Source organism: Podarcis pityusensis (genome assembly GCF_964106645.2).
Source record: "Podarcis pityusensis genome assembly, chromosome: 7".
NCBI lineage: Eukaryota > Metazoa > Chordata > Lepidosauria > Squamata > Lacertidae > Podarcis > Podarcis pityusensis.
In genome coordinates, this window is record NC_138031.1 from 54593228 (window position 1) to 54607146 (window position 13919).

The following is a 13919-nucleotide window of genomic DNA, read 5'->3' on the forward strand; positions in this document are numbered from 1 at the left end:
GTCAGGGGTCCCTTTACCTTTATCTTTAAGCCCCTTTCATACAAATGTCTGCATATTCTAAGTATTTGTGGTGGCGGCGGTGAGAGCATACACAGCAGAGGCTCACTGCACATGTAGAATATCCACACTTGGGCTGTTTGTTAACTGCTCTATATTGCCAAATAAATGTGCTCATAATTAAGATGAATGACTAGAACCTTTAAGACAGCTAGGCATATAAGTGCTTCATTGACTTCATTGTCCACAAGACTGCAGGCGGCCTGATTGTATGACCTGCTTTTAAATAGACAAAAGGGAAATGTTGTAGAAATGTGGCACCAGGACACAAAGTCGTTTAGGGTGTTGTTTTTGTATGCCAGTAATTGGAAAAAGTGTGATCGCAGTAGTACAACAGTAGTCTGACCTCCAAAATCCAAAGCACAGGTAAGTGATTGTGATCAGCAACTCGACTGGCTGGTAGGGCAGTGCAAAAGTTCTTCACTTTCAAGTCAAAATAGATCTCAGACTATTCCATCTGAGCCAAATTCCAGAATAAAAAAATAGCTGTAAAATAGAACTATCTATAAGAAGGTAAGAAGAAATATTTGGAATTTTTTGGTGTGAATAAAAATAGTCGACTCAAAGTGAGAATTCTGTCTTTCCACCACCACCACATTCACTCAAGGCCTGAAAATACTGGCTAAGTAATTTTTGTAGTCAAAATGTTTGTATGCATAAAGCAAAGAATGACTTATGACTTCTCCCTTCTCCTGAAAAATCAAAAGCTTGTATATCTTACTAATAGTTAAACATTTTGTTTCTATGTGTTTCACTACATAGAATACACATCCATCTGGGGGAAAAAAACCACCCAAACTGCAGCTCAGATACTTACAGTGACTATTTAGTGCTCTTATGTGTGGGATAACCAGCCTCATATAATCAACATGCTTAAGTCTAATTAATATATGAAGGGGTTAATATCATAGAGTAAAGTGTCCTGCCAGACTCAGCTATATCCACTTCCCTTACCTTGGGAGGAACTTGGTAATCAATCCTATTATTCAACCCCCAGTCTACCCGAGAACTCAGGGTGTAAAGAGGTTTGAGCTGGTGGCTCCAATTCACACTGCATGGCTTTCATGAGCCACTCTTGAGTTCCTATACCAATAATTTAGGAACTTTCACCACTCTATTAACTAAGTCAAGTGTCACTGCCTGTGCAACTTTTTCTGAATGTTGCATGGAAAAGAATATGAATCTGAACTTTGGAGAGTTTGTAAGTAAACCATTTTTAACTTACCAAACGTGGTCATTTTCAATGCTAGGGAAGAGGGAAACTTTGGAACTCACTTTAAAGGGCATATTTTAAAGGTCTAATAGCCTATAATTCCATTCTTCACTTTGCTGTATGTTTTGTGATTTTTAAACCTCTGCTGGGGTTCTCTCACCAAGGAATACTTGCCCAAACTTGAATCCTGGCATCTAGGAATTATCCTTTTATGCCTATTTTTCTTCCCCATGCACCAACATTATGTTTCCTTTCAATAAGAGGAAAGGTCAGTGTGCTCAACAGGAATAAACATGGGGAGTTTTCCCTAGCATAAAAGTTGTTGTTTTTGTGTCAGTCCACACCTACAACAGAATAATATGAAGCCTTAGGTTGTGGCAGTAATAGTTTTGTATATAAAAAACTGTCAAATAGATGCTGACTGTAGAGATATTAAGGGGGAAATAAAAAATAAAATCATGTGTCCAAACCCTCCAGAAAACTGTAATTAGTGCTAGCAAAATGAAAATGCACATCAATATAAAAGGAACAAGTAGATTAAATTCTTACAAGCTGTTAACCAAGCCCTTTTCCAACATCATAAATTCTAAATGACAATACAGTGAGTTAGCAGATGTCTTCATATCTTAATTTAACTAAGCATTTAAGTGGCATCAAACAAACAGCCTGATTCACAGCTGTTGGCAGCAGAGTGTGACCTGGTACCAGTGCTGCTCTCACAGCAGGGACAAAGCACTGTGCATGATCCCCAGCTGGGAGTTACAAATTTATCCCCTGGCAGTTCCTTTCTGGTTGGTTATTCAAGGTAGAAAATTGTTGTTTAGACTGGAGATCAAGTGAAAATTTTGCTGCTTCCTACATATTCCCAATAGCTGAGGGCCATGCATATAGCACATCCAAAACAGTAATGCAGGGAAGAGACAATTCAGGGTATTAGACACTTGTAGATCTCACTGCAACAACTTTGCAAATATATGCTCTGTCATGGTCAGACAGCCAGTGTGGTGAAATGCATAGAGCACTGAGCTTGAAATGGAAATACTCTGGTTTAAATCCACACTCAGTCCATGAAATTTGCTAGCCAGTCCTGAGTAGGACATCACCAGTCTTATTTCCTTATGGGGCTGCTATGAGGATAAAATTCTCCATACATTCCTCAGGAAGCATTGGGTTCAACTAGGGTAGATATACTGACAGATCTAAATTCAGAGCTCCCTAAATTTAGAACTCCCACAGCGTGGATCAGGCTGGAAGTTATTACCTATTGAAACACTTCACACAATCATTTTCTTAAATAAAGGGGGATGTTCATGCCAAACACTTGTTTAGAATTCAAGCTTGAGATGCAGATTATACTTAGCAAGGATGGTCTAATGCAATTGAGGGTACCAATTTAATTTATTGTATGTATTGTTTAAGTTATAGCAGCTTCCTGCCTATAATTTTAAATTCTTTGTATGCTGAAAGCTTAGCACCATTTTCAAGCAAAGCAAAAGAAAATGAAGGAAAAAACATCAACCCCACACACAGGCACACACACACACAGGCACACAGCAAATGATATACACCTACTAGACATTTTCAAAGAAAACAAATGGAATGCAAGAGATGATGAATTGGGAACTATATATTTGTTCACTTACCTTCAGTTTGCCTTTTACACCCTAGTTGTGTTGTACTCAGATTCATGTTTGTTTAGAGACCCAATGAGGCAGAACCTGGAATGTTATGGCTATTTCATTCAACATAATAATGTTTGCATAGAAAAAAAAGAAATATATGCATATACATTCTTAAATGAAGAATACTTTACAAACCCTGATCAAATTGATCCAAGACACTTAAAACTGGCATGCAGATTGACAAAAGTAATGCGCTCATAAACAAGGTCAACCCTCAAAGTGCCCCATCAACTCATCCCATTGCAAGTTGGCAGGGCTGAAGTTGACAAGATGCTTTGAGGTTTTCGGATACCCCATGGCCTTAGACGTACAAAATGAAACATTGTGGAGCACATGGACAGAACGTTAAAACACAGAGAAATAAATCATGCATATGAAACACAAATCTATTTTTAAAAGTTCTGGCTGTTTCCAAATAAGTTGTAACATAAGTATTTCTCTTTTTGCATTTACTTGCAATTTTTTAATCATTCTTATTTACAAGCATTCAAGGTGCAATACACAGTAAAAGAATCTCCGTGCTAGTCATTAAAACAGAAATCATGCCAGACTTGAATCAGAAAATTCTTCTCCACTACATTTTTTTCCATAAGCAAGTCTAAAAGAATATCAAGCTGAAGCGATAAAAATTACCCTGTGGTCTAAATGCCAAATAAATATGACAAGCAGTGGTACTATGGTCAGCTACAGAAATCATACTGTAATACTTTGAAATATTGTCATTTATTACATAGAAAACCATGTTTCATGGAAAAGGAGTTTCTCCTCATAAAACTATCCAATTCAGGTTTTCTTGAATATAACTGAAAAACTGTAGTGGTTAGTGTTGTACTAGGAACTGAGAGACTAGGGTTCAAATTCCCACACAGCCATGAAACTGACTGGGTGACCTTGTACTAGTCACTAACTTTCATCCTAACCTACCTCACAGGGTTATTGTGAGGATAAAATGGGGGGGGGGGAGACTTTTGTACACCACCTTGAGCTCCTTGAAGAAAAGATAGGATACAAATGCAATAAGAAATAAACAAAAGTAATCATGTGCATACTGATTTTTTAAAAGAAATCCCAACTAATTTTAGCAAAGAAAAAGTCTTTGGTATGGTCAAAGTACCTGCATTTTCTTATAGTTTTGTATTTAAATAAAATTAAAACATGAAAAAATATTGACATCAGTATGGAGATTGAGTTATTTATCATGAGCTGAAAGAAGGGGCAGAAACAGATGGCCAAACTGCGTGACCTGAGAGATCCATAATTAGGAGAATGCTTAATCCTTTCCTCCCTTTTCCCCCACTCAAATGGCAGCTATTAGATCTGGATGTGGAGAGACGGATACAAATGCCCCCCATTCCTGTCATCACAGAGCTCATAGCTGCTTTAGGATGGGGGGGAAAGGTCATCAGGAAAAGATGAAGGAAGGAAAGGAGTAAACTTCCTTTCCCGGATTGCCACTCCCCTGGTTGTCAAACCAGAAGTGTAGGGCTGCAGATTAGGAAAACAAAACAAAACAAAAGCTAAGGGTTGAATCCAGTGCTGAGTACAATGGGACTTCCCCATCCTTTCCTCTCCCCGTGGACCCTGAAAACCTGCTCTGGAGTGTCCCCAATCCATTCAGAGGAGATTTTGAGGGTGTAGCAGACAGGAGAGAAAAGTTTCATAGCAGAAGCCTCATGTGCTAGCAGAACAGCAGCACTAGGTGTGATCCCAAAGCTGCAACTGCATAGGCAATCCTTCACGTGGGTTTCCTGTTTCACATCTAATTTGGCCCGGAAGTGAAAACAAGCAGAGCGAGAAAGAGTCCAAGAAGCACATTCACACAGCATGTTTTGATCTGGTTCTCAACTATGGCTGCGAAGGAGTTCCCATGCAAAACTGTCATGGATCAGAGTGACAACCGCTAGTCGGTGTCTGAGGATATAAACGTTTGCCAGGACAGCTTTGGATTCTTGGCAAGCAGTTTCTCCGCCTTTGCTGTTTCCATGCAGTGTTTGCATGATAACTCCCAGCACTCCTTTTAGAGCAATTGCTACAGATAAGCTCATCACAAGCTATGTGAATGTATCTTAGAAAGTAAAAGAAAGTAAAGAACCGATATAAATTAGAGAAATAAAGAGGGAAGAGTTAGGCTTGAACCCAGTCCTCATACAATAGTCTTCATCAAAAATCTATTGATACTGACCGCTGGACAGCTTTATCATGTCTGGATAGCCTGTGACTCGTGGTTGGTACCTCTTCGATTTCATCTATCTCGCACGCATCTGCAGCATCTTGTGAGTAGCTATGCTTCATTACGAGGATATTTCTTCTGTTCATGGGCTGTATGAGAGGCTTTACAGGCTGGGGTTGAATTTCTGTCAAGATAGGCGTATCTCTTGTGCTGAGGTTACTACGGCTGCCCTTAGTGCTAGATAACTGTGATCCACAGTGGTGGTCATGAATGCATTTTGAAGATGATCTCCGCAGTTTATGATAATTTTCAAAGTCATCTGCAACGTCTGCAAGGTCCGCTGAAGCTCCTGTCCCTCTAAGAGTGCATAACTCATAGTGAGGAGGCTCAAACACCTCCTGGAATACTGTTTGATCAAAGTCTGCTTTCCTCTGGACATATTTTTTACGAGGCTGCTTGATCTGTACTATAACAGAGATAATGATAAGGAGGACCACAATACAAGAGGTCACCCCAATTATTGTCCCACTGGTATTGGTAAGCTGGTCCAGTATGTTGGCTTTTCTTTTTTCTGTTTGATGGGGAAACATAAAAACAAAGAAAGAAAGAATTAATATTCTTTGTAAACAAATAGTTGCCACATTGCTTTTGGCAATTATCATCATGATTCTTTGTAAGCTAATATAAGAATGGCTAACTGGAACAGAAAGTTGAATAGGCAGGACAATCCTTTATCTTGATGGTGAGGTGATTCACAGTGCCAAATTAATTCATGCAGTTGGAAAATTGATCTACCTCTATAGTGGGATTCACATGAAACCGTGCAGTTACAGGAAGGAACCTTTCGATTTTTCTATCTCAAGTATTTCTGCCCTGCTTTTCTCTACCAAAATGTTCAAAGGACCTAACAAAAATAACTAAGGGTGTTTCCAGACAAGTGGTTTTTTGGAGAGTGTTGGTGGATTTGGTGTTTTCCAAGCATGGAAATTTCTTGCAGCATCCAAATGATGTTGTCATCAAAATTTCAGCAAGTATCCTCCCAATTTAATCCAGATTTACCCTTTCCATTGAGAATCTAAGAAGTTAAAAAAAAAAAGCCATCTCAGTGATCCATTTACATTATTAAGCCCCTGTCTGGAAGCACCCTAAGTTTGACAATATAATCTGGTTATAGCTGTAACTTTGCTGTCTAGTGTGAGTTGCTTATTAGCGATATTTTTGGGTGCATGATGACAACCTTCAGTATGCGAACTAGCAGCAGCTTGCGGTAATTTAAATAGGAATGCTTCCTTATCCTTGAAAACCATCTCAGCTACTAACATTGATATATATGAAATCACTGGTATTAGTTAACACTCACCTGTCTCAGGTGGAAAAGCAAGAATTATTACAAATAGGATTTCAAGTAAAGGGGGGGGGGGAATCTTTTACTATGAGCCGTTGCATACCTTTTTGTTATATCATACATTCCAAGCTTCATAAATATAGATCTTCATAGCATCACTGCTCTAGACCCAAAGGATAATCTTCACAGGCTTCTTGTCTCAGCCTGTTCATTCTGGTAGCATAAATTGCACTTGCTCTGCTCCACTGGCTATGTGATTATCACTATATGCTGAACTGTCTTCAAACTACTGCCAAGTTTTATTATAAGAAAAACAGAGGTTTTGCCCACAAAACTGAGAAGTCTACTAGACTGAATGACTCATTGACACATTTCTGTTGAAACTACCGTTGCAGGTGCCTCTCAATGGGAGGAGGAACCACTGGTGTGAAGATATGGGGAGCACTAGGAGTGCAGTCCAAGAGGAATGCTGGCCAGGAAAAAGCAGTGAACTTTCAAGTCTACCTCATAGCTCTATGTGAAAGGTTGAACCCAGAGACTATAACTAGTGTAAGTTCTCCTTAAAAGGGCATTTTTGGAGGGTGGGGGACAGGACCATATAGGGAGGACTTGAGCAGGAGCCTAACTCAATTCAGCTCAGTCACGTGACCTGGCTGAAAAGGTAGTGCAAGTCAAACTACTGTATATTTTAAAGGCTTGTTTTCCTTCTAGCTTGGGCTGGCTCTGCTGTCAATATCCTTGCTCCAGAACAGGGTTTGGATCTGGTCCAACTTTACATTGGCTCAACTTGTGCCAGCTTGCTTTATGCCAGCTTCTTGTGCTCCCTAAGCTACAGTTTCCAATTGATAGCGAAATTTCTTCCCTGAATCAGTGTCATGTATTGACCAATCTTAATCAATGACTGGATTTAAATCAAATGTGAAAAATATAAGTCACATCCCATGAATGACATAACAGCTCTATATTTTTTTTTTTAAAAAGCCCAGCAAAGGAATATATTTTTTGCCCAGAAGGTTTGCCCAGAAGGTTGAATGTTATGTTTAAGATCAATTCTTTGCACAGCAAACTAAAATGGTGAAGGATTTCTATTCATTCAGAGTGATATCATATACCATTAAAAATGTTTTCAATTTAAAATAAGTAGCAATGCTTAAAGTGGCAGGATGCTTTCTTCTCCCTGCAGGAAGGGAAAAAAATCAATATTTGGCCCTTACTATAATTTATTTATTACTAGAATGCCTAAGGAATATGAGTCAATGCAACCCTAAGTTCTGTGAACAGAGATAAATCAAGTCTCTTAATGTGCTTAGCATATTAGAAAACAAAACACACAGAAATAAGTAGAAAAGTATGTGGAAATTAAATTACTTCCTTGGGGAAAGTTAAGGCGCAAACTGATAGGAGATGCAGAAGGATAGGAGATGAGGGCGCAGAGTAGGTTTACAACTAGCTCTTTAGAAAAATTGTGAAGTATTCCTGAATGGTCTTTAAAAAACGGAAACTGAAAGGTTTATCAGGAGCTCTATGATAATTTGAACGTAGGCATTGGTTTGTTTATCTGTGGTCCCTGCCTCTGTTGCATTTTTTTACTTATTTGACTATGCACTTTTATATCCTATTGTGATTTTAAATTGTTGTAAGATGTCCTGAACCGTGCAAAGGCACTATGAAGACCGGACTGAAAAACTTACATACATACACTTTGGCTTAGCAGACAGTATGCCATGAATCCCTTTTCATTGAAGGAAGCCATTTTAACAGCCAGGTATGTGATTCCCTGTTTGATCTGTCCTTTATATCCTTACTCACACAGTGAAAATATCAGGCCAGCACATAAGGTTCACGCAGAGATTTATCTCCATGTACATACTAAATGCTTGGAGATGGATAAATGCTTGGAGATGGTTTCCCCAGCCACTCTGGGTGGCTTCCAACAAAAGATTAAAAATACATTAAAACATCAATCATTAAAAACTTCTCTAAACAGGGCTGCCTTCAGATGTCTTCTAAACGTCACATAGTTGTTTATTTCTTTGACAGCTGATGGGAGGGCATTCCATGGGAGGGCCATGCCTACTGGTCCTGCCAAAATATCATGTTCCTGATTCTAACAACTATGCATGTGGCACTACGTCTGAAAAGACATAGGCTTTCATATGTCTGGGACCTGCACACAATGAGTTCCTAATTACACCTGACTGCTAATGCCTCCTAAACCCAGTCCTAAGAGCTACCAGTTACAGAGCGAATATATCTGAAGGGGAAATAAAAACAGGATACAGAATTCATACATTCCCTAATGGGGTAGTTAACCTCCCCGCCTCCGTACTATACTTCCTAATTAAAGAAGAAATAAGCTGGTGATGTTTGCCACTTTTCAAGAACAAGGCATTCATTTACACAGCATTTCATGGCATGCTGTGAATATGTTTCAACTTTTAATTCAGCTTGATATCCCTAGGAGACACGGCTCTGAAATGAAATGCATTTTTAGAGCAAATATTGATAGCTGCTGACTTGCTGGCAGGCACCTTTACTTGTGATCAGCATGATATTTGAAAATGTATCTCCATGACACAGTAGGCTGCTGCTGCTATTGCTGCAGCTACAGATTAGTTTCAAGGTCTTAGAACCATTTCATGAAGACTTGGTAACATCATCAGCACCACTTTTCAAAAGGAGAAGGCAATTTATGCGACAAGTCTGTTTAGTCTGCATCACGTGTGAATTGTGTGGAGGGGTTCTACGTGTTGAAAGGGACAGACACCATAGACTCAGCTACATTAGGAAGAAAAAGCGTTTTATATGCGTTATTACACTGTGACACCAGATGGCACTGTGAAGTCCCATCTTTCTCCAACATGATTTCCCACTTTGATGTTTACAACACGCTTTTCTGATGTGTCTAGGTCCAGCCTGTGATAGGAAATGTGTATCTGAAATACATGAGCTCATTCAGACAGAATGGAAAGAAGATGCATGAAGCAAATAATTGTGCATCTTTTTCTGTCACTACTGTGTTAAAGCTTCCCCGTTGCTCTACATTTATCAATCCCTGTTCTGGCTTTGTTCTATATAGCTATACAATCTTTATCTATCAACTGTTTACCTGAATCCCATCACTATCATGAGTTTGATTGGCAGGACCCATTTAATAGTGGCATACATTCATCACAGTCAACTTCCACTTGATAGCAAAGAAAACATGGCACTAATGAGCACAAAGTAGCATCTTTCTAATTCCATGTCCCTATACTTATGCATTACCTTTGCAGTGGTTTTCATCCCATGGATACACACAGTTCTGGAGTCCATTGCAGACCAATGTATTATTAATACACATGTTACTATGGCAAAAGAATGTGTTGGCTTCACAGGGGGCTAAAAAAAAGGAAGAAAAGACACATCAGTAGGACTCATAGAGTATTTTCAGCCTCCCATTCAATACCAATAAAGATGTCATATAATCCAACACACCGTAAAGCAGAACCTGGATTTTCCAACTCTTTTTTTAAAGGTGTTTAGCCCATGTAATTGTAAATAGAGGCTTGAAAGTGTGTAGATAATTCTAGTGTAATCCCACAGAACATAAAGGGTCCCAAATAGAGAGAGAGTTCAAATATAGTGGCTTCACTCTGTCCTCTGTAACTCTTTACAAGTCAAGTCCTTTATTACGGTCATAGACCAGCATAAGCAAAACATCTACATAAAAAACTCTTTACCATGATTAGCAGAAACAGAAAATATGAAAGAACAAGTAATGCAGATTTACTTACTTTGTATCCTTTATATAGACTTCAGAATTTCTTAGCACAAAATCCATTTCATAATATACAATTCATGGTCCTAACAACTCACATTAAATGCCAAAATGAATTGCAAAGGTTCACAGTTACAGAACTCGAAGTCATGAGTTCGGTACATAGCAGCCAGGCTTCATGAGTACAGGACCTTGGAATGCAGGAGTGAATGCCCAGATCAAACAAGGACATGTAGAAACACTGGCTGCTTTCAGACTCCATTCAAGTGTCTAACTAGTTTCAATATTTGTCCATTCAAATGGCTGCACGCCACGCCAATCTCCAAGCGGTATGAGGTTCCAGAAACTTACCCAGGGTTCATGTTTCCTTATGGAATGAGGCACAGTAGAGACTGTGGTGTCTTTATGATATATGGTTTATTTATAGATGTATACAACCTGAGCCTACGATGGAGTTCACAGTCAGAGAAGGAGATCTGTGCCCTGTGTGCTGTATTCCTGTGCATAGAGTCTAAACATTTGAATCACTGTGTTATTATTTTTTTAGCAATGTTTAATTGTTTTTTAATTATTATTTTTCTATGTTTTCAGCTGCTCTTATTTTTAACTGTAAGCTGCGGGGTATAAATAAATCAATTAATCATCATTATCTATTCTCTTTTTGCTGCAACAGACTAAGACCACCTTCACATGCACAAAGAATATATACTGGTATGAGTTTAGGTCAAAGTGAAAAGTGATACCTCCAGTGGGGTTGGACTGCATGACCCTTGGGGTCCCTTCCAACTCTGAAATTCTATGAGTTTAAAACAGTTCCTGCCCTCAGGCTTACAATCTAAAAAACATGACGCACAAGGGAGAAGGAACAGGAAAGGAAGAGGTGGGGAAAATCAAATTCCAGCACCAGTTCTTAAACTGTAGTTCTTATAATGGCCAGCTGGCTTTATGAATATGTGTGTATGGGAGAGAAGGGGTAATAATAAGGCTTTTATGGAATTCAAAGCAGTAAGTTTCACCATTGACCTCAGTAGGATGCAATGCTTGTAGGAAAAAATTGGGGTCAATGAACTAACAGAGTTGAATAGCTCGTCATAAGGAGTCCTTTAGTGGCATGTTCAAGCACATATATTTTATAATAAGTACAGCTACAATAAATGTTTGCCCTTCTGATATTGCAGGAACAAAGATTTTCACAGTCCCTGAGCAGAAGGCAAAGCATAGTTGCCTAAGGCTCACAAACTGGTAGAATCAAGTTGCTAATATTACTAAAGCCCCAAGATGAAAGTGTTACTGGAGGCCATATACTTCATTTCAGTCTTCACAGGGAAATCCAGTGTCCTCAATGAGAATTTTACAACCCAGTGGAGATTGTTCAGCAATAGAAAGTTCCCAGATCTAAGTTAAGGTTATACCTTCAGAATGACAATCCATTTTTCTCTTCACAGAGTTAGATTGTACAGTAATACTGGCTATCATTTCCACAGGCAGCACAAGGACAAATAATTAGAATCTTTTAAAAAAAATATATAATTGAATGCTTTTATCCAAAATTTGGGATGCAATTATCCAACCAACCAATGTTTACAAAAATTCCTATATTGGTGGGAAATGTGCATAAGATTAATATATTCATGTCAGAAATAGGGGGGAAATGCATTATATTAAGAGAAATTGTTTGCAAATATGTGCACACTAGTCAAAACTGCATCTGAAAGGGTTTATTAGAAGAAATTCACACTACAATGCAGAAAATTAATGAAGTTTTAAAAATTCATCATCATCACCATCATCACAAATTCCTGCAGAAAAGAACTGAATTTAAGATTGGAAAAATGAGAAACTGAAATAATTTTTTTAAAGTTTTTCCATTCTCAACTAAGACCAAACCCCTACTTTCACCTATTTGCTTTTGGGACTAAATTTACTTGTGATGATGTACAACAAAGATATTGGGACCATAATCAGTATCATGCTTTCATGTTTTGTGAAATTGCTCACATTTTGCACGATTCCTCAATGTCAATTAAATTTATGTACCATGTGATTGTAGATAATGTATAGTTCAGGCAAATCATTTTTTTATTGGACAGAGAAAGCCTCTGCAATAAATTATGGCATGATCATGCAGTTCCTGTACATAAGTAGCTTCAATTTTGTTTTATCTACTTATAAAATAAATTTGCCATAGTTTACATTGTTCAATTGTGTACTTTAATGTGGTTTGCTTATTTGCTTTGTGAGCTGGCTAGAGAACCTCCATTATGGAACTTCTATGTAGTTGTAATAAACAAACTAAATAGAAATAAATAATGGGAAGGATGCTGAAAAGGTAATTTCTTTTTTTCTTTTTTCCCCAATTCCTGAATTTTGATTCAGCACTAGGAGTTATTAGGAAAGGAATTTAGGTATCATTATATACCACACAATTACATTTCTAATATTGTATCACAGTTGTTGCTCATCTCAATTCAAAGAGAGTAAAGAGAATTATTATAGAGAATGAACTTTTTTTTCTAAATAAAAGCTAAAGAGTGGAAGCTTTTCAATTAGGTGATAAAGGCAAGCAAATGGGAATTAGAGGGTTATGTTCAGAGGTGGGATAGCTTTGATTAGCAGATGTTGGCTACAAACCACAGATGATGGTTTGTGAGTTTCCCAGGGGCTTCTTGCTCAACACTACTAGAGAGAAAAGAGTAGATTAGACATTACTGTGGTTTAATCCAGTACAGTAGTTCTTATTATGTTCTGTTGCAAACATCAGACACAAGGTGGCAAACTTACTCTAGAGGATCCAAAATTGTAATTTAGCCCTTAGGATACGAATTAATCTGATCATCCCGTTGAAAGAAAAACAGCAGCCTTTGCCCACAGCTGTTTCTTTTTAAATCTCTCCCTATGGACAGTGATTAAAAATATGAGTGGTGTTCCAGGTCTGGATCCTGTTAACCACTGCATAGCCACCTTGATGACCTATTTGTGTTTTTCCCCATCAGTCACAAATACATTGTTGATATCAGTTTCACACACACACACACACAATTTTTATTACTGCTAACTTCCACTTTTAAAAATAAAACATTTACCTTTCAATTTTTATATTTCCCTCCTCATTTTTTCTCCACAGTATACAATTCAAAAGCCTTATATTTTCACTCAGTTACTATTACTCTGAACAACAGCACTGCATAATAGTGTTACTGTCCTTGTTAGAAGGTAGCTATGCACAATTTCAATTTCACCCCCTAACCAAGTCCTTGCTAATCACCCTATCACTCTCCTTCCCCAGGAAACATACAAGTCACAAAACTAGGAGGACTTTGTATGTATTATTCAACTTCACTCGGAAGTCCTTCAGGCTTCTCTCAAGGTGCAGCCATGATTTTCAAACTGGTCCAGCAACAACTATTGCCTCAGGTTCCCAACAACCAGCTGCACAGAGCCTTGCTCACTACTTGACACATGTCGTTCAGCTCTTTGCCCCAGATTTATCAGATCCTATGTTGGATCTTCAGCTTCCCTTCAGCTATCAACCTCCACTCTTTCTCCTGATTCCCTTGAGGCTTCTGCCTAAGTCCTTCAGTGTTTCACACTAATAAACTTCAGCTCCAAAGCTGCTACCCTTTTTGACCAGTACTGAAACTGCCCTTATATTTACACCAGATCTAAAAAAAACCCCACATTTAAAATGTACA

The 13919-nt window shown here is 38.3% G+C and overlaps 1 protein-coding gene across 2 annotated transcripts in view; it reads right to left on the minus strand.

Annotated features, from left to right (window-relative positions):
* NETO1 (neuropilin and tolloid like 1) overlaps positions 1-13919 on the minus strand; it is a 102669-nt gene that overhangs the window by 792 nt on the left and 87958 nt on the right. Inside the window, exons 8-10 of one of the 2 annotated variants that reach the window (XR_013988766.1) lie at positions 9735-9848; positions 5135-5693; positions 2914-3002 (exon numbers count right to left, since the gene is read on the minus strand). Coding sequence is in view for 1 of the 2 variants with exons in the window: in XM_081014211.1 (XP_080870337.1) it covers positions 2928-2988; positions 5135-5693; positions 9735-9848 (734 nt within the window). In the remaining variant the exon portion in view is untranslated. The remainder of the gene's footprint in view (positions 1-2913; positions 3003-5134; positions 5694-9734; positions 9849-13919) is intronic. The other variant, XM_081014211.1, reaches the window with a different exon arrangement.